Source organism: Phoca vitulina, unplaced genomic scaffold (genome assembly GCF_004348235.1).
Source record: "Phoca vitulina isolate PV1807 unplaced genomic scaffold, GSC_HSeal_1.0 scaffold41, whole genome shotgun sequence".
In the NCBI taxonomy this organism is placed as follows: domain Eukaryota; kingdom Metazoa; phylum Chordata; class Mammalia; order Carnivora; family Phocidae; genus Phoca; species Phoca vitulina.
This window is the reverse complement of record NW_022589744.1, coordinates 15,192,078-15,213,672: the sequence shown is the minus strand read 5'-3', so window position 1 is coordinate 15,213,672 and position 21,595 is coordinate 15,192,078. Positions and strand designations below refer to the sequence as shown.

The following is a 21,595-nucleotide window of genomic DNA, read 5'->3' as shown; positions in this document are numbered from 1 at the left end:
AGAAAAAAGGACAAAAGAAGCCAATGAAGGACCCAGAAAAGGAAAGAGATAGAGAAACCACAAGACGTCCATGAACTAGATCCAGAGACGAAGCCAGTCCAACAGGAACTAGAGGGGTATTTTTTAAAAAACGAATAGATATTTGAACACTGGAATAATTATTGATAGCACTTGACAGATCTACTGGAATATAGGTAAAAAACTCAACTCATAAGTTTACAAAAAATTTAGCAAATAAAAGTAACTGGCAAATGTGTAACTAGGGGAAAAATTACATGGACGGGAAAGGAACCAATCGGACCACCCCCTCTGGGACGGGCAGAGAAAAGAAACAGCTTTCTCTTATTATACTCTTCAGTATTGTGGGATTTTAGAACTATATGCACATATTACTTTGATTTTTTTAAAAAGAATTATAAAATTAAGTAACAGGATTTTAGACTTGGAAGGGACATTTACCACCAGTGCATCAAAATCATGGAGGACTTTTCACGATACAGACGCCAGGCCCTACCCTGGAGAGTCCAATTCAATAGCTTTGGGAGAGCCCAGTCAGCTAAGGAGCACCTCTGGCTGAGGCAAACCTAATGAAAACTGGGCTGTAATTAACTTATCTGCAAGAAGTATGGTAAATTTGTTTCAATCCATACGTAACTAAAGAAATTCGATGTTCATCTTCATCTCTCTTTGTTCTGGTAGGAACCCAGTGCTAAGGTCTCAAAAGAATTATAATGACCTCAATCAACTCTGCTGTAATCTAGATCATAAGACTGGCTGGGACATGAATAAATCAGAATCTGAAAAGTAGAAATTCAGGGCCACCGAAGAGCATAAACAAAGCAAAGGGAAGCAGGAAATAGCATCAACAAACAGACACCATTCCACCAGCCGTACCTTGTGCATGAGCCTGGGAGAGCAAATGCAAGCGCTGGTGTGCCTTTGTCCACACTTGTGTGTGGTACCCACGTGGTCAGTGCCTACGGCCGGAATCTACACTTAAGAGAACAGAAAGGGTTTCCTCTGTAAAAAGATAAAAGGCCTGTCCAGGAACCACACTGATCAGCAGCAGCTCCTAGGTGTGCCCTCGGAAGAACCACGACACAGGGAGGGAGGGAGTGCCACTAGTCCCCAAGTTGGGGGGAAGGACCAAAGCCAGCCCCCCTCCTTGCACTTCTCCCCTTGGAAAGCCCAGACCCTCCAGCCCCACACCATCCTCTCCCACGTCCCCAGAGAGGGCATGCCGAGTACCTGCCAGAGCTGGAGGGCCCCTGCCACGTGTCCCTGAGCACCCTGCCACCGGTCCAGCGGCCCCTCACTCGTCACGGCCGCCCAATAGCAGCACCCCTCTTCCTTCCCTGATCTGAATCAAAATCCCTGCCTTCCCAGGGGAGGAGCAGGGGCAGCCACCAGCCACTCATCAGGCTGGGATCAACCGAGTGGCGCTGTCATATCCTGTCTACTGGGAACCCCTGTGGCCAGTTAATGGCATGGTTTCCTCCAAGGGTATGACAGAGAGTGGGGCAGGGAGAGAGGAGAGGGAGCAGGAAGAGGGGAAAGAACCAGGACAAGGGAAAGGGTGCACTTACTACCACGCTCACTACAATAAGCTAAGTAGTGAAATCAACTAAGCCAAGCTCCTGGTGGGCGGTGCTGACGGTCTGATCCCTCTGATGAGGGTCAGGTGGACCGAACGTAGGTCTGAGACGGTAGTGCTGTCTTAAGACATTTCTCTTCTAAAGCCCTCATGGATTTCTACAATGAATGAAGTGGGTGGGCAGGTGGGTGGAAAGAAGAGGAGACAGTAAATGGCATTTGTATAAAATTTTAGCTTTGCATCAATCTTCCTGCAAGCTTTTCAGCATAAGCCCCCTGTATCTCATGGTGCACAGAACTTCACGCTGACAGGAACTGCAGCCGGCTCGCCCATGGCACAGGAGAGAAGCTGAAGTTCCAAGTGCTCAGATGACTCGGTCAAGGTCATAGAGGCTGGCGATGGTGCTGGCAGTCAGCCAACCTGAAAAACCTCCCTGTTCTCTCCACTCTTCCTCCAGAAGAGCCTATGCACTACCATCAACTACTAACATGCTGGCCCCTACCGCGGCAGCTGGTGCTGGCACCGAGGAGACTCTCCCTCCTCCTGGCTATGTTCTGGACGAGTGTGAGAAGGGCAGAAGCCCAGGGAGCAGGGCTCTGCTGACCTGGTGTCCTCTCCACCCGCCCGAAGATGAGCACAGGTGAACCCTTTGAAAACAATTCTTCTGAGATGTCGTTCCTCCCCGGAAAAGCCTACAGTATGCTACCACTTGGATAACATGAAAATAAGCAAGACTACGCTGTCAGGCTGCAGACCGGGGCAGGGCTGGCTGGGAGGTGACGAGAGACAGGACTGGACTTGGGGGCCGCTGCTGAGGCTGTTTCTTGATCTGTAATGGGTCAGTCTGGGAAAAGTTGTCAAACTCCACACTGGGATTCACACACCTTTCCGTACGTATGCTATCATTCAGAACAAAGGGCTCCTGGGTGGCTCAGTCGGCGAAGCGTCTGACTTTGGCTCAGGTCATGATCTCAGGATCCTGGGATGGAGCCCCGCACCGCACCAGGATCCCTGCTCCTCCGGGATTCTGTTTGTCTCTCTGCCTCTGCCCCTCCCCCGGCTCGTGCTCTTTCTCTCTGTCTCTCAAATAAATAAAATCTTTTTAAAAAATTAAAAATTAAAAAACACGCAGAGCTCACTGCTCAAAGAACGTCTGTACTTCTTTGTAGCTTGTATTTATGTGGACATTTCATACGTATCTGTTAATTGACTTACTGACTGAGCACTGCCTACTGGATCAAGTAAAAATTTCTCTGTACGGCGTTCAAGGACTCTGCCACTAATTAGTTGTGTAACCTTGAGCAGCTAATTTTGATTGAGAAAATAATCATGGCAAAGGGCCACTTTGAAATCAGAAGTGGTTTTTAATGGCTCTGTTACATCAGCCATAATACCCACATGTATTTTACCGTTAGAAGCGTACAGAGTGGGAGGCACTTCATCCCATTGAGGTGAGGGCAGAGCGGGGAACCTCTGGCAGTGAGGCTCTGGCTCATGGCCGGACCTGGCCCTCCCAGTGCCTGTGGGTCCCAGGACAGGAGCCTTCATCCTACAGGGGCCTTGTCTACACTGCAGCCCGGTCCTAACCATTCAGCCTTACCGGCCCCCCGCCCCGCCCGCCGCAAAGCCACGAAATAGATGGTATTCCTGTGTTGTCTCGTGCCGCACAAGCACCAGGAGCTGGGAGGATCTTCCACAGAGCTGTGGGGATGGCTGGGATGCCGCGTTGTAAAGTGCAGACCCCGCTGCTCACACAAGGCACTCTGTGTACAGGGGTGGGGGAGGCTCCGAGCAGTTACACACACCTCCGCCTCCTTCAGGGGACACAGGGATATTACTAGGAGAGGCCAGCATGACCGGACTGTGAAAACAGGGTCTCAACTGCAGGCCCCATGGTGCACCAGGCTCACGGCAGTGGGTGCCCCCGACACCCGACGCCCAGGGGGCCCAGCCTGTGCTCCAAGGGCTCAGTCCCCAAAGCTGGGCCCCTTCTCCTCCTCGGGGTCTTGGCTCTTGCCTCCCCTGCAAAGCCCCTTCTCTCCACACGGCGTGTCGTGAGTCGTCCACCCACAGCATTTTCTGAGCTCCCGGGCTGCTCAGGGTGGACCCACGTCACTGGGGCCAGCCTCACGTCCCGGCCCTATCACAGTCAGGCTCCTTGCAAACAGGGAGCAGCACTCTCCTTTATTCTGTGCTTACACGGAAGTTTCCCCCTCACAACCATCTGTGGACCAACCTGACTGACCAGTCAACCCCAAGTTTGCTGTAACAATTGAAGGACGAGGCCTGTGGCAGGGCCCTGTCAACTCAAGGACGTGCAAAAACAATCACTCCGTAGCTCATCAGCGCTGCATCCCCCAGTGCCCACATGGTTGGGGGGCGGGGGGGGGAGAAAAGGCTTTCCGCTGAGCAGTAAGAGGAAAACACAGCTAGGTGCCTCCCAAATATTTCCTTAGGATTCCAGAATTTCCCAGCACCTGGCAAACCTCCAGCCTTCTCACCTCTGATGATACACGGCCACCATTAATGAGCACATAAAAAAAATCTCTCAGCTAAATGAGACCTCCTCCTGTTCAGCATTCAGCTCATCTATACCCTGCTTTCAAACACTGATATTTCTCCAAGAGGTATGGGCACTCACTGTTCTTCAGTGTGGTTGTTTTTAGTATTACGCTGTAGCATTTAATGTCGGGCCATAAAACAAAACAGCCTCTCCCCTGCTTCTCTGAGAAGAGCTGAGTGTCACTTCCATGAAATAAAACAGCATCTTATTATCTGGCGAAGTGGAGGGACAGGGGTGGGGAAAGAGGTGTTGACAGCCAGCCGTGTGGGAGCTCTCAGCGTCCATGCTCGTGAGCCCGTGCACTTGTGAGCGGCACGGTGAACCTTCTCCTTGTTTATTCTGGCAACAATTCCTGTCACCATCCGAAAACCTAGAGGGCCACTTCCCAACCACAGACAGGTCCATTCTCGGAGTCTCCTGTGTGTGCTGGCAGTGCATGCCCAGGGACACCAAATGGACTGAAAAGTAAGAGTCCGCCCATCTGTCAAGCTACCCACACCCCTCGTCCCTGAGGTCAGAGCAGTTTCAACTAGCACGGACCGTCTCTGTTGGTTTGATATGTGTCTGTCTGCAGCCAAAAAGCCATCAACCTGCAATCCACCCCACCCCTGGCACAGAGACCCCCACACTCACAGGCCTAAGGTAAAGCACGGGAGACTCTCAGCTGTCACCTGACATAGGTAATGTCTACTTAAGATGAGAAACATCTAGCACTCTACTCTCAGACATCTGCTAGAGACCGCCGGCCGACACAGCAGCTGTCCCGCTAGGCTGGCTCACGTTATGACTGGTGCATGACGCAGGCCCGTTCCCTCGCTCCTGAGTGAGCGCACAGGGGCAGAAGACAAGCAGACGTAGGAAGCACCTCCGGTTCCCACTCAGCACTGCGGCAGGTGGGGTGTCAGGCAGGGGAGGGGCCTGGGGTTGGCTGCAGGCGCTCTTGCACTGAGCCATGTTCACCCTCCCAGTGAAGCCTCTTCCCAGACAAGAGGTAGGTGCCATCACCGCTCCATTGTACAGATGAGGAAACTAAGGCCCCAAATCACGAAGGGACTTGCTGAAGTGAACAGCTGAGAGGAATAAGACTAGGGTCTTGATGAATGCAAAACCTTCGGGTTTCTGGTGATGGAACGCAAAGCCAGAGAGGGAACCTAATGTGGGGATGGCTGCCTTCTCAACAGGAGCGCCCTTTAAGCTACGGCTACACTGGGGGGGTCTTCCCTGCGACTCCTTCCCCAGCCATGACACACTTGAACATTCACATCCTGAAAACGGCAGAACCAACCCATCCTCGGGCCTGGGTGTCCTTGCCCCGCCAGCCGAGCCGCTCCACGGCATTCACCGCCTGGAACCCCTCATCCAGCACCACCCATCCCCACACACTCAGGGCCCTGGCTCTGCTCCTCTTCCTCTGGTCACTGCTTGTTCTGGGCCAGTGACCTCCCCAACCCCCTTCTCCGACCAGCTCGGCCTTTCTAGCTGTCCCCTGGAAGCTGAGAGCTGCTCTGCTCCCAACACCCAGAAGCACCGGCCTTCCGCAAAATGTAACCCCACCGTCTCCACAGCTGGGCCCCAACTCTCAGTCCTGGCGGCCACTATCATCATGCCTGAAACCTACAGCACTGTTGAAAATGCTACACCTCTTCCCCAGCAAGCCTAGAGCACTGGGGGGGGGCGAGGGGGGGCAGGCCGGGGGGGGCGGGGGAGCAGCCCAAGGCGGGCAGCCCCGCAGGGATGAGGCGCGTCTCCCAGGGAGCCAGTCCCGTCAGGGGCTCGGAGCCCGTCCACGAGAAGGGAAGAGGCATCTCCGTGGAGGGGCTGGGGACCTGGCAGGAGGAGGACAGACACCTGTGGGGGAAGCGGCAGCATATAGGAGTCTGAGCAGGGTGCAGACAGCAGGGATGAGAAGCTGCCTCCCACAGCATAAAGGACACCAAGTCACCATATCGAGGCTGTCAGAGGAGGGAGTTACAAATATGGAAAAGTCCTGTTGGGTTTGCAAGGAGACGGTTCCTAACCTGTGCCGACAGTGCAGAAATACAGTGGTGAACGTGTCTACGCAGACACACACGTGCGCACATGCGCGCGTCAAGGAGAGAGGGAGCAACGAGACACTGGTTCCCATGAGAACACCGGCACCCAGATCCCAGTTTCTAAATCTGGATGCCGCTGATGGGAACTGGGCTGCTGCGAGGTGTGGTCCATGCCGGGACGGGGCAGAAAGCACAAGCTGGAAGTAAGTACTACTCAAAGAACAAGGGCCACAGAAGCCGGTGGGAACGGGGTCACCCGGGAACCGGGAACATCGTGATAAGCAACGGTGGCACTGGACTGTAACCCACTGAACAAGAAAGGAAACCGTGAGTTCACACCGAATACACTCAAAGTCTGATGAGGAATACCCGCAGAGCTACATACCTCTTCCCCAAACTCGTCATTACTTACAAAGGGGACGGGGGCCTTCAGAGCGAGAGTTCCGGCAGCTCCTGCTTCATCAAGTGGTAAGCAAGTTAGCTGCATAACCAGGAGCAGGACACGTCTACTCATGTGCCACCTGACACCTGCCGTGGGGGGAAGGCAGATCTCTTCTGTGATGCTCCTGTTAATCCTGAGGAAACAGCGGGGTGTTCTACTAAACCCAGCCGGTGATCCTCTGGGTGTCGGGGTCATGAGGGTCAAGGAAAGACTGAGGACCTGGTCCAGTTTGGATGGGACTAAATCCAGGGCAACGCACGACGCTGAGCCAGGTCCCTGTGCCACAAACAGCATCCTGGGACAGGTGGCGCACCTGAATGCGCCCACGGTCACCCCTGGCAGTGATGGCCATGCTGGGATTACGCTTGTGGGGATCACAATAACTCATAGCAGGTGGAGCAGCATTGCAAGAGCTTACTCTCCTCTGGAGCAGGAAAAAAGCTCCTTAGCTCTGTGCTTGAGAGTTTGGGATTTTTTTTTCCAAAATAAAAATTAAAATATGCACTGCTAGATACCACTGCAAATTTGCCCGAATCAAATCTCCAGGATTCTTCTTTCTCTTATTCCATACTGTTAAAATCACCATCAGAAGGGCCAGCCCTACTCACTTTTGAAATAAAGGCCAAATACAAATTTTTTAACTTAGAAAAGGTATATGCCCTTTTGAACTCAAAATCCACTGAAATTAGTACAGAGTAGATTACATTCCTAAAGGCAGAGAAATTTTAAAAACATGGTATAAAAAAATCCATTCATTTCCTGGATTTTTCATGGCAAGAAGGAGGTTAAGGAATTCCTTTCATTTTCACTGACACTGTCCCATGAACACCCATCAAAGAGACTGTGTGAGGTACGAGGGAGGGCTCTTTTGTTGGTGGGGGGGAGAGAATGCCCAGAGAATCTAATAGAAGCCATGGACTCTCACCTGGAAGGTGCAATTCCGTACTCAGACACCACCACCCACACGATCCCAGAGGGTTCACGCATGCCCGGGAGCACACCCTGGGATCCAGGTTGAGAAACGTTGTTCTAAAAACCTAATATAAGAGTACTTAAAGAGGGAGAAAAGAGAACACAATTGGTAAAATCCAGCTTTGACAAGGGGTAAATGAAGTGGAAGCAGTCAGTGGTGGCTAATAAGAAGTCAATTTCACCGGCAAAGACGCCAGGACGTGGCAGAAAGCCAAGAAGGCCTCTGGGGAAATCAGCCACGCGAGCAGCTACTCTGTCACTGGGCGCGGGGGACAAGAGGCCTGGGCTGCATGCGGGGAGGCTGTGAGACAGAGACGGTCACCCTAAGACCCCGGAGACAGTGAGAAAGGCAAGCAAAGTGGGAAAAACAACACTGTTTCCAATTCAGACTGGAATATAGGCTTCCGCCCCCCACCCCATCCAAAAGTAGAGCATTCCTCTGCCACCCTGGTAAGCCAATCACTGCTTCCTGCCAACAAAAACCCTCTGGGGGTTCCTTCAGTTAGCAAAAACAGGCTCCAACAGAGGTCTTTCCTAAAATCCAAGCCGCACAAAGCTGGCCTTCAAATAGCAGAGGCAATATGTCATTTGCAATTTTTGTTATTTAAAGTAGATGAAGGGAATTTCTGCTTTTGCTGAGAGATGGTGAAAGCTGGAAGGGGGAGGGAGGAAGCTGGAGGGGGGAGGGTGCTGTTGCCCCCAATCTTATCAAAAAGATAAAGCTAAACAATCCACAACAGAAACAAAGAAAAACCCACACTTCACTGTTAAATTATACCAAAGTTTAGAGACAAAATAATACCCTATTCACTACTAACTCTTCCATGAAACAAACTATGGGACTATTTCTCAATGCATTTAAATGAGGGCAGCATTATCTTGCTACCAAAACCCAACAAATACGTTGCAAGAAAAGAAAACCACAAACCAATATCACTCATAAATACAGGTGAAAAATTCCTTAACAAAATATTAGCCATCGAATCCAGCAAAATATAAAAAAGATAACACAAGTGGGGTTTATTCCAGGCATTCAAGCTTGGCTTAACAACAAAAATTCAATCAGTGTAATTCACCATATCAACAAACTAAAAAGGAAAAGCCAGGTGATTATGTCACAGATGTTGAGAAAGCATTTTGTAAGATTCAGCATTGATTCTTGACGAAAAAACTTTCAGCAGACAAAGAACCATCATGCTGAATGGTGACAGCCTAATGCTCATCCCGCCCGAGACACCAGGCCGAGAAGCGCTGGGCAGGCCTTTCTCAGGAAGAACCAGGACTTGTGGTGCACACAGGAAACTGCCACTCCATTTTTTTAAAAGTGTACATAGCTACTATTACGTGCAAATTTAAAGGAGAAAACGCTATAATCCAGTAATCATTACTTATTAATTTTCCTTGAAACACTCTGTGCAGGACAAATCATACCTTAAAGGTTCTAAGTCCAAAAAGAAATGAAACTCTCAGATTCATGCAAACCACTGGCGGCCCCCAGAGGACCCAGAGCCCCTACAGGGACCCTCGCCACAGACCATGAAGGAGGGAGGAGCGGCACTTACCGATCCAGCACTCCAAACGTGCACAGGGGGTGGTCTTCACCACGTCTGGAGGGTCCACGCCGACATTCAGGCATAAAACTAAGGCAACACTAACCGTCTTCATCTGGAAACAACAGAAACAACAAGTACTTCAGTACGCATCCCACTGACACAGTATTCCAGGCTCAGAGATACCCCCAGAACCTACGAAGCCCTGTCCCCACCACCGGCTTCTCCAGCTGTCCTGTGCCACCCCCGAGGTCCTGCACCAGTAACTTCCTTCCTGGAGGGGTTTCGGAGTAACGTGGACAGACAGGAAGAGGTCCGCAGCGGGAGAGGCCTCCACAGGCTTCCTTATGATACGTTCAGAAACAGAATTACTTGTCTAAAAAATACAAAGGCACCGGCTACATTGTGCCAAAATCCTTTGCAAAAACTGCACAAGCTGACACTCTGACCAGGTTATACTATTCTCATTATTTAAACTCATTAATGATTTGGTGAGAGGAAAACTGTCATACTGATTCAGTTAGCATTCTTTCAGTATTAGTAACACTGAGTATTTCTTCAAATGTGTAGTCACTATTTGTGACTTTTATGTTTTGTGGATTTCCTACTCATGTTTATACTACTACACTGGCATCAGTGACTATCTCCAATTGACTTCTTGTACTCTTTACATATGAAAGACTGCATCCACATTATTTGTTGCGAATATTCCCCTAGCCTGGCGTTTGACGTCTGATTCATTTCCCGCCTCTGGACATACAAAGCCTTGGTTCTATCATCGGATGCAGCTTCCTGAACACCTGTTCCTTCTCCAGCAGCCCAGTATGCAGAACGTCAGCCCTCCCTACCCGGCTGCTCAAGCCAGAAACCTGGAGCTCAGCCTTCAAACGTTTACCGAGCACCTACTAGGTGCCAATCACTATTTTTAGGTGGTGAGGATATATCCGTAAATCAAAGGAACCAAAATCCCAGCAGAGGGTGGTGGGGGTATCACTTCAAACAGGTGAGAGGGCTCTGAGCTGAGTTATCAGAGACCACCCTTGACTCCTCGCCCTGCCTGTTTCATCCAGCCTCCTAACTGCCTCCTGCGCCTGTCCCCTTCACTACCCCTGCTCCCAGCCACAGCCAAGTCCAAGCCGGCTCCGGGCTACAGCTGCTCCCCTGCGCCCCCGTCCCCAGGGCGGGCTCCACGCTGCAGCCGAAGCATACCTTCTCACGCATCTGCTCACTGCCCTGCTCTGTCCATCCCAAACCTTCAAGATCGACATCTGAACTGCTCCACATGCATCAAAATCTTGAAAGCCCAATTCTTGCTAAGCACGTCACCCACCTGTCACGGCCCCACCCTCGGTGGCTGCACGTCCTCCACCCACTTGGCATGACCTTGGGGCCTCCCAGCCACAGCTCCCTCTGCCTGGAAGGCCGCCCCCTCCCACTCCACCAACCCGGACTCTCCCTTGCAGTCTCCGTGCAGACAGCCATTTCTCAGGGAGGCTTGTCCCCAAACCCCAGTGGGGGCAGCACCACCAGGCACCATGCTCTCCTGCTGGCAGAGCTCTCTGACCACTAGGCTCCCAAGATCAGGGCTGACCCACGTGGACGCCAACACCCAGCACATGCCCGGGGCTCAGGACCTCCCTGCTCAGTGAGGGCCCACGTGGATTTCTTCTGGTGTTTTAATGTGTTTTACGTTTAACCTTTCAAGCCATCTGGATGTTGCTGTGGTATATGACACAACATGAGGAATAATTTCTGTCTCAAAACACTAGCCAATCACACCAATTCTCCCTGTTAAATAATCCCTAAGCTCACAGGTTTGTAGGACTCCTATAGCATATATAAATTTCCAGACAGATCAAATTCTACTTCAGGCTAACTGAATTTATCCCATCATCCCATCAACCAATACTGGTACCACACTGATCTAAGTAACTTCTCTTTACAACATTTCACAATGCTTGGGAGGGAAGGTTTCCTTTCTCACAATCTTTTTTAAACTTTTACTTAGCTATATTTATATTCATCTCTTTTCTTCCCAAATTAATCAGTTATTCAATTGTTTTTTAAAAGATTTTTATTTATTTATTTATTTAACAGAAATCGAGAGACAGCGTAAGTAGGCAGAGCGGCAGGCAGAGGCAGAGGGAGAAGCGGGCTCCCCGCTGAGCAGGGAGCCGGATGCGGGGCTCGATCCCAGGGCCCTGGGATCATGACCCGAGCCGAAGGCAGACGCTTAACCATCTGAGCCACCCAGGCGCCCCAGTTATTCAAATTTTTAATCCCATAGAGACTTTGACTAAAGTTGCATTAAACTGCATATTGATAACATTGAGTATTTTAAATTGTCTTCTTTGATCCAAGAAGTCCACATATGAGAATTTGTCAGAGAAAAATACCAAAAAATATAATAGAGCGGAAGTCCGAATGTGTAAAAATTTTCTTCACGGCATTTCTTATCATGAAGAACAAGTAGAAATAACCTAAATTTTAAGTGGTTAAGGGAATGTTTACGCACGCCAGTATATTCTCTTAACAGAATGACACTTAGGGGCGCCTGGGTGGCTCAGTCGTTAAGCGTCTGCCTTCGGCTCAGGTCATAATCCCAGGGTCCTGGGATCGAGCCCCGCATCGGGCTCCCTGCTCCGCAGGAAGCCTCCTTCTCCCTCTTCCACTCCCCCTGCTTGTGCTCCTGCTCTCGCTCTCTCTCTGCCAAATAAATAAATAAAATCTTCAAAAAAAAAAAAAAAGAATGACACTTAAATTCTTATAATGTTAAATGAATAAAAACTGATTCAAAAATACCAAAAAAATCATATTAAACATATAAATTAATTTTGGCAAAAAGTGACAACCTCCTAATATTCGATTTTTCTATACAGGAACACAACGTTTCTCCATTTTTTTCAAATCTTCTTTTAATTTTTGTCAGTACTGTTTTCTTAGTTTTATTCACCAAGAAGTCCTGCACGTTTCTTTTAGAATTATTCCTAGACACGTCACGTTGTTTGGGGAAGTGTGCTTCTACGCATGTTTTCTCCCCTTCGTGGTTTCTTAGGATAGCCGCTTACACCTCTGCTAGTCACTTTATTAAATGCCTCATCAAATGTAATTGCTTCTTGGTGATCCTCCACAGGACCTGTAAGATGACAAAGATACCGCGACAAATAATGAGTCTGTCTCGTCCTTTCCAGCGGCTCGTTCCTCTCTTCCTGTTTCAGGTCTAGGCCCTGCCCACAACTTCCAAAATAGTATCACTAATGCCTACAGAACACGGCAGTGGCGATCTTCGCATTTTAATGAGCCGTCATGAGTGTTTCCTCATGGAGAACACGGGCAGTGACAGGAGACACACATATCACCCACCTTCCCGAAGCTCATGTTAGCGTGCTTCACCGTGACGAAAAGACCTCCTAGTGCAAGTACTGATGCACCCGTTTCCAATAGCTGAAATCCAAAGAGGATTTTTGCTTTAACGAGAAAAGGCAAGAAGCGGAAAGGCATGCAGAGTTGGTTCTGCAGCCAGCCGGCGTGGAGGCGGTCCACCTGCCCCAGGGGCCGCACGCAGCATCTCATGTCCAGCCCCCACCCCACCCCCGGCTCTGGGCCGTGTCTGAGAGCATCTGGGCTTTAGCTCCGTTTACTGTGTGCATCCGTTAGCCAAGATGTGTCCCTAAGGTCTCAGAAGAGCCTGAAAGGTCATTTTTGGAGTCTGGGGGTACTCAAAACTTTTTTCCCCACATGAATTAATGGTTTCTCTGCTTTACACCATTTCAGCTCAGGAAAGGTTTCGCAGGAGCGCACTGTTTTCGGAGAGCGGGGAAACCCATGTAATCTTTATCATGTCAAGAAAAGATTCCTGTGTTCAAAACAATATTTCAAGTGTGTGAGGGGAGAGTATTTAGTCTTAAAATATGTATATTTATTAACGATAAATCGCTTTCTAAAGGAGCTGTACGCCTGCCGCCAGAGACAGTCTGAAAAGAAGAACAGTGCCTTCCTATGGGCACGTGCCAGAATCTTCTCGTTATGAACCATAGAGAACAAATGGTCCCTTTATTGTCAGGAGAAAGGGCAGAAAATCAATCAGAGAACAGCAATGGTTATTGCTTTTCCTCGTCATTTTCCAATATTTAAGTGATCAGTATCAGTAATACCACACGGTTGATCCATTGTCTTACAGCAAAGTCAGCCTTTGAGGACAAGCTGCTCCAAACTAGAAGTTCCATGGAAACATCTCTGCGGCCTTCCTATGGCCACGGTCATACTAACAGCTGCCCCACAACATCTTTAAAGCAGGGGTGTCTCCTGTGCTCGGAAGCTGCAAGGTCTCGAGAGGCGGTCACCCACACCCGGGAGCGAGCTCCAAGCTGCTCGGCTCAGTCACCCCGGGGCCCGCTGGAAGGGAAGCCCGTTCGGAGAAAACCACGTCTCTCTACGGATCAGGTCTCATTTTCAAAAACACGGTCTGCCCCACCGAAGCTTAACAGGTCTCCGTAGTCTTACTCTCTCCTCAGTCTGCGAAGGGAACAGGCTCCTGAACTGTCAGGTTCCTTCGCAAAGCCCAGCTGAGGGAGCAACACTCAGGGGGCTACGTTAAGGGACGCCAAGCCCTCTAGGCCTCGGGTCCGGGCCGGTGCCTCTGCACAGCGGGCCTGGCAGTCTCCCCCAGCCCCCGCCGGCCCCGCGCCTGGGGAGGGAAGGGGGAGAGCCCCTCTTCAGGGAACACGTGCTCAGTGAGCCCCCACACTCCCCCTCGTGTCTCGGGGATTCATGACAGGCCTCATGCTGGGTCACTTCTGAGCCTCCTCCAATTACTCACGCTCACCCACTAACAGGCAGAGGGCCAAGCAACCTGAGCTCTCCAGCCATTGTAATCCTTTCCTAAAGGGCCCTGAACCGGGTGCTCGTGTCCCCACCTGCTTTTTCCTCTAAACCTCCCTGGGGTCAGGACATTCATGCAGCACCCACCAGCCCCGGTCACGGACCCACCTCTTCCTCCTCAGCCGACACTCCAGACACATCACATTCCCTCAACCTCTACATAAGCGTTTTTAAACACACAATTCTCAAATAGTTTCTGGTTTAATTACAAAATTATTATGTCAGAAGCTCTCCAAGGGCTTAGACAGAAATACTAATGGAAGCCCAACGATCACCCTTTAGTCCCACGAAACGCTAAAGGGCCCCATGTCCCCATGCCTGTCACCAAGCACAGGCTTCGTTAGTGACTAGACTTCCCCATGGTCGCTTTACAGGTGAGCAGCAGGAGAGCATGGCCCTCAGTCAGCGTGAAATTCGCTCCACTCCATCGGTGACGATGCAGCGGGAGATAATCTGATTCATCCTTGCTCATACAATACACACCTGACCCTACCTCCTGAGTTATGCCTTTTTAAGAAAACAAAAAGGTCTCAAGAATATATTGACACATGGAGTAGAAAAACATATTCGGCCTAATCAATTTAATTCCACCAGTGGGCAAAAGATATTACCAGTGGAAATCCTTAAGCCAATCAAATGTGTCTTGTGTTCCCCTGCAAATTTTAATAGTGTTGGCCTGATTCCAAACATGGTAAGTTTAAAATTCTTAGCTTTACCCTAAAGTGCCTTTTTGGTATTTTATTTTCATTTCTCATTCCAAAAACTCCAGATTAATGTTTTTTAATAACACAGTTATAGCATTAAGAGAATGTAAAGGCTATGAAATTTAATGTGCCAAAAACTGCCTAATAGTATATAAAATAACCATTTTGGACTTTAAAACATTTCTTCTTCAGTGCAACATAATTGAAGATGACAGTTATATCCCCAGAGGTTAATTCTGAACTTGAAAGACTCCTTTTGGGAAAGGAGTCTTTCAAGTTCAGAAATCATTGAAAGACTCATTTGGGAAGCTATAAAACATTAAGTGGTCATTGGAAACGTGACCTTGGTCACATCGTTAGTTCCAATGGGTCCTGAACAACGCCCTAACGCTGAAAGTGAGAAGCAGGTATGGATGACCTCTGAGGGCCGGAGGACTTCTCCAATCCTCGAGTTCTGGCTCCAGGCCTGGGCTCTCCAGCCGTACCAAAAGCACCCCCCCCAGGCACGGAGAATGCTGCCCTGCGGTGCCGGGCCCAACCACACCATGGATGGGAGGTGGGAGAGGCTGGGGACAGCCGAGCAGCGGGGGCCGGCACTCCTGAAAAGCCTGACCAGTGTCCCATCATATAGTCCTCTGGCACTGGGTTTGTTTTGAAATTCAAAGTTTTTTAGATTTACAAAAGAATAATATGGTACATAACTCATATCTCATAGAATACACCCAAAAGGGTCTGTCTGCAACAACATTCAATATTCAAAACCATTAAAATTTCCACAGTGCAATGCACAAATGTCCACTCTCCGTGGGATAGAGACTATTAACCAGGTCACATCCACTTGGCCACAAGACGAGAGGTGAAAACCTTTCCAGTGTTCAGAGCTCGCTGGGTTCAGAACTGCAGATGAGCACCTGCAGACCCGATCACCACCCGGACTTGAAAGCCCCATATCCCCAAGCGGATGTCACCTCAATGATTAAAAATACATTAATGCCTGCCACCACTCAAAGAATTCAAAACAAAATCACAAGGGATTCCTTTATTTGTTTCCTCCCACTTAACTGATTTGATAAACCATATATATTTTAAAAGATACAGTTGATCAAGCGGCACAATCAAACCTCAATATAATAAATTCAAAGCTTACATGTGATGACATCCAAGCTGTACGCAGGATGAAGAAATTACACATATGTTAAAGTGGCCAATCATTGCTTTCTGCTCCCCACACTGTGAGCCTGACTCACAAGCCGGTGTAATGGAAAAGAAACAGGAAGCAAGGCTCGGGTTGCCACACATCCACTATCCCCTGCCTGTCTGAGGCAAAGCCACCCAATTCCCAGCAGTGCTCGTTAAGATTCAGAGCATCAAGCAAAAACTTTGAGCAGAGTCGAAGCTACACAAATGCATAATTTATAAAGGAAGTCAGAAACTAGAACATACAGCAAACAGCAGATACACCGCGGGGTGGGGGGTGGGGGGAGGGAGGGTGTCAGGTTGAAAAAAAGGTTTACCTCCTAACTCCCATCCCAAAGACTGCTAGAAAGAAGTGAACAGTAAACCTCACAAGAAGCACATCAAATGGAATTTCTGCAGCCCAAACCTGCAACACAATACAAGATCCTCATCACCAGCCGCGCAGGAACCTGGCGATTCCCCATCTGCATATTCCTTTGTTCATTTCAGCCGGAGCTGGAGCCAGCGAGGTTCTTGAATTTATAAGTCCGTCCCCTACCTTCCACCAGAAGCCTAATTTAGGTTTCAGCTCTCTTTTTCGAGGCTAAATTCTCTCTGTAGTTCCCTGTGTTTAAAATCTGCCTCCACTCCTGTAAGGCAGGCTAATGAAAAGGGAGGAGACAACAGGTAACTCTTCAACATGGAAAACCAGAAGGTTGCGTTCACGGCCCTTCCCGACCCTGTGTGCCAGAGCGCTCCTTTCTCACTCGCCTCTCCCATCCCCTCCAAACCACCTGGGACACTGGGAGCACACTTACTTCCCACATCACAGGCCCTTGAGAAATTTAGGTCTCTAAAACTTGAATTAAAGAGCTGCACACAAAATAGGTATATTATAGAGATCATAACTGCTTTGAACAAACCGAAGAAATCCCTTCTTGAAGGAGCTCGATACTGAATCTTCAAGTGATTCCTTCATGAAACAAGCAGTCTCGCTGATGCCACCTTGGCCACTCTGGACATCTGTGCAGAGGTCTATCGGTGACTCGCCCCGTCCTACTCTGAAAAGCCACCTTCTCGCACTAGTGAGCTGAGGGAGGGACAAGAATGACTTCTTCACCTTTTCTTATTAACACCGTATGGGGTGAAAGTTTAAAAAGAATCCAAGTAACTATCCAGTCTCCTTATCTAAAAAGTGAAAATAAAAATACTTTGTCACAAAGGGAGAACATGAAGATACAGATGCTTACAAATTAACTCTAAATAATTCAACAACATAAAGTCTAAATATGCTAAACTTAAATGCTATTGAAGCCTAGAGGTCAGGCTTGAAGGGCAGAATTCAATGGCATATGCTAAATGATGCTATCTCTCACATGACAGAACATTACAGCACCTTTAAAAACATATATTCAGGGGCGCCTGGCTGGCTCGGTTGGTTAAGCTTCCAACTCTTGGTTTCGGCTCAGGTCATGATATCAGGGTTCTGAGATCGAGCCCCACATTGGGCTCCAAGCTTAGCAGGGAGCCTGCTTGAGATTTTCTCTCCCTCTGCCCTTCAGCCCTCTAAAAATAAATAAATAAATCTTAAAAAAAATTTTTGTTTTCTGGTTGCACAAGTCTGTTGTTGGGCTCCATTGGTAAATGGGTAAACTTTGTAGTATGTGAATTATATCTCAATAAAGCTGTTAAAAAAGGATGTATTTTCAAGGACTGTAAGTGGCATGGGAGGCACCCAAACATAACTTGAGTGAAAAGAGGAAAGCGCAAAACCATGTCCACATCATTGCTATTCCAAATGTGTGAATACACACATGTAAAGGACGCAGAATAAAAACAAGATGTCACAAGTGGTTTCGATCTCTGAGGATTGGAAAGTGTGGATGATTCCTCCTTTTTTCTTTGTACCTGGCCCTTCTGTGTATTTTCAAATTCTCCACCATAAACAAGTTACTTCTAGAAGCAGGGGGGAAAGTCATCAAAATGATTTTATTACAATAGTCAAGGATTTCTCTCATGCGTGCGTGCATGTGTGTGTGTAATTTTTATTACATTCTGAAGAAAGAGAAAACAGCTCGTTGGGCCAGCTGAAGCTTAGACTGGTATCCAAGGCAACAAGCACGCTGGGACCGTGAGAGGAAATACAATGCAGGCGACCGCGCGTGCTCGCGGAGAGAAGCTGGTTCTCAGTCTCGAGCAGTCCAACCCCACCGAATACGGCCTCGTGGTCCATAAATACCTGGTCCTGGCAGAGTGAGTACAGCAAAGGGCTCCCATCCCCTTTTCCTTCACTCCTTCCTGGCTTAGGACACAAGATAAACCCTGCTGCTAAAATTTTTTTCTTGGGAATGAGATTTTCCTTCAATAAACGGATTGATTTCAAGGCTACTTAGAGATTTCTTTTATTTGATAAGACACTGGGTCATCGCTTTCCCACTCCTAACGTAAATTAAAATCAGCAGCCTCACCATGGGAGCAAGCCGTTCGTTCAGGGCTAACTTTTCTTCCACTCTTCATTATCCAGCGGTCTGACACCCGTGACACGCACTTCATAAAAACAATCCCAAGGCAAACAACCGTACACAGAGCTGCCACGCTGGCTGAAGACGCACCCCCGTGGTGCCTGGACCACCTGGATAACTGGCATTTCACAAAGTCAAAGTCCAAGGACACGAAGTGGGGCTATTTCCTTCCGCTCCCATCCCACATCCTGGTTGGGCCAACAGAGCTGATGAAGCAGCTCTCACAGGTCCCACAGCTCCACGTGGAGGGCGGAGGGCGCGGTGGACTCAGGCCACAGGTCCCTGGAGACGGTCGCAACCCCATGAAAGCTGTGGGGCAGAGCACAGCTCAGGGGGCTCCCGGGAAGGCTCCTCCTGCTGACGGGAAGGAAGGGAGGTCCACCAGGTCTCTTTCACCCAGGCTGCTGCGGTGAAGAGGAAGGCCTGCCAGAGGCTGGCAAGAATGCAAAGGGACAGGAAAGAACCAAAAAGAGGGAGAGAAACCTCTACCTCGAAGAGAACAGGTGACCGGGTGCAGCTACAGGGCGGCAGCGATGAAAGGCACAGGCCGTCAGAGGTCTGCACGCTGACACTCCGAGAAGGCTCCCATTCAGATGCCCCCACAGAGAAGGGATGCAGCAAACATCTGCCCCCTGCGGTCTCCGTAACCTGCTTAACACCTTCTGTACATCTCGGCACCCTTCTATACCACGGGTGCTACCTTCCCAGGGAGAAAACAGAGCAATTGTGAGTCGGACTCTGGCAGCTAAGGGGCTGGCGTGTGGCTTACACTCCTCCAGGCAGACGCACCTGCCGGATCCAGCAATGCCAGCACACCCCTCCACAGGGAGCTGCACGGCAGGGGCACCCCTTGAGGGTGGCACTGGAAGGTGCATCCCAATGTCCCAGCTGTTCAGCCCCCTTGGCGTCTTCATAACTTCAGAGTCTGACTCTAAGTCCTCCCAGAGATCCTTCAACAAATTCCTTCTCTGCTTCACCTTGCGTGGATTCTGATGGCTGTAACTAAGAACCCTCAGGCTCTTTAGGGGACAGAGCATTCTAAAGCCGAAACCAGTGTTGGAGTTAAGGAAATGGAGTTAAGGAAATTATTATCCTGTAATAATCACCCATTCAAGGGTCATCACACCTGGGAACTGAGGACACCCAGATTTTCCAAGGTGTCTTATCCCAACGACTGGGACCTTTACCTCCCCTCCCACGCAGACTGGCTGACCATGTCTAAGGGAGACAAGAAGGGAACAAAAGGTCAGAGCTGAGCCATCAGTGAACCGCCACCATCAGGAATCTTCCCAGGCCCTGAACACACTCAGTCTGAAGCTACCAAAGGAGCACCTTGATCTCACAGTACTTTGGATCTAAAACTGGTGCTGGCATCTCCTTCCTTCTGGACGGCAGATCTGGAGGAGAAGAGGCTCAGGACGTCCCTACAGGAGGGCCCAGGAACAAGAGCCACAGCGGGCCTGCCTGCGCTGGAGCAGGAAGGGAGGACTGGGCTGGGGAGGGAGCAGCGGGCCTGCAGCAGGCGCCCAGTGGCTTTTCCTGCCACCTGCAAAAGGACGAAGGCTTAGCAAACCTCATCTTCATAAAATAGTGTCAGAACTCCCCCCATGACCCAATTATTCAAAGGAATCCTAAGTGAGAAATGACCACAGGACAGGGCCACAGGTGAAATCATAAACATGAAGTAATAAACACCGACATTTCAACTTCGCTCGGAGTCCCGCTGGTGGAGGTGACAGCACCGCGAACTTCCTTGGGGCTGTGGGCTGCTAAGCCAGCCGACAGCAAGCCCGGGTGTACAGCCAGGTCCACGGCCCTGAATTTAAAATCACAGACGAGCAGAGGCACCTCTTCACCCGCTGCTTCAAAGCAGGAGTTAGGATCCGAGCGCTGAGGCGTCTCCCACGGCCTGCCATGTACACCTCCTTTTGACACTCTTGCTACTCGGCCCAAAGTGTTTTGTCTTCAACATTCTCCATCTGCTCTGCTCTCAGAAACTGTTGTGAAAACACGCAACACACCCAGATCCAGAAGAGCCACATTCACCGTCGCCACGCCATGTGAACAAAGCCAAACCCCAACACGGGTCTGCAAATGTCGTGGGTTCTTCTGACAACCAAGCACGAGGCTCAGTCCTGAAGAGCCATAAAAATCATTAATAATCCCCACAAAACACAGGATTTGAGAGACGAGGAAAGAAAGCAAGCTAGGTGAGTGCTAGTGGCAAAAGCTCTCCTCCTGATAGAGTAATTTTAAAGAAAAATCCAAGTGGAACCTCAAAAACACAACATTTAAAAAAAACAAAAAGCAAAACCAATTTCAAAAATGAATGATATCTTTCAGGGAACATTTCAAACATGAATCACATCAAGGCCTCTGAACCTCTGAAGGCCAGTCCCTTCCCCAGGGAGGCCACCTTGCCGCCCCCTCGCTGTGCAAACCCCCCTGACCCCCGACCCACCAGGCCTCTCAGACCGCAGCACCGGGCTCAGGGAGCATCTATTCATGGGTGGGCCACTCTGGACTGTGGGCCTGTCCACCTCACTTGGTCACCTTTGAAGCTCCCGATCCTGGGGCCCTTGCCCACAAGAGAAAGGTCCTGGATAAACATGGGAAAGAGAGAGGGAGTGTCTGCTTTTTCAGAAACTAGATGACAATCAAGGACTCCCCACTACGGTACCTTTGGGGGCCCTCCACAAATACCAGGAAGAAAGTCGCTATTCTTCTCAAGTCCTGTAACGGGAAATCCACCTATTACAGCCACCCCTGGGGATGGAGACGAGCGTGGGGATGGACAGCTCATCATCCTCACAGTCACCGACACAGAACGCAGGGCCCAGCTGAAATCTTAATGCCGTTTCAATAATGCTTCCCACTGTGGAACCACAGAGAATCTCCTGGATCCAATCTGTTCTTCTTGGAAGTGTCCATATATAAATGCTATCGCATATTAAATGTAAGCATAAAAAAGAAGGCATGAGAGGTAGGGGTCTGAATATTCATTTCAAACGTCTTCCTGAAATGCCTGAGGCATCGGAGGTAGTCATGGGTTCAGGGGACGACACAGGCAGGGCTCAGAACTCACCTTGTCTGACACAAATGAAGACAGCTTTGAAAGAAACAGTGACATTCAATCTGAGTCTGGAGAGAGAATTCGA

General features: G+C 49.5%; 1 protein-coding gene across 1 annotated transcript in view; it reads right to left on the bottom strand.

Moving 5' to 3' along the window:
* Positions 1-21,595, bottom strand: part of RPTOR (regulatory associated protein of MTOR complex 1) — a 329,954-nt gene that overhangs the window by 249,518 nt on the left and 58,841 nt on the right. Inside the window, exon 2 of the mRNA XM_032429799.1 lies at positions 9,167-9,269. Coding sequence (XP_032285690.1) covers positions 9,167-9,269 — 103 coding nt within the window. The remainder of the gene's footprint in view (positions 1-9,166; positions 9,270-21,595) is intronic.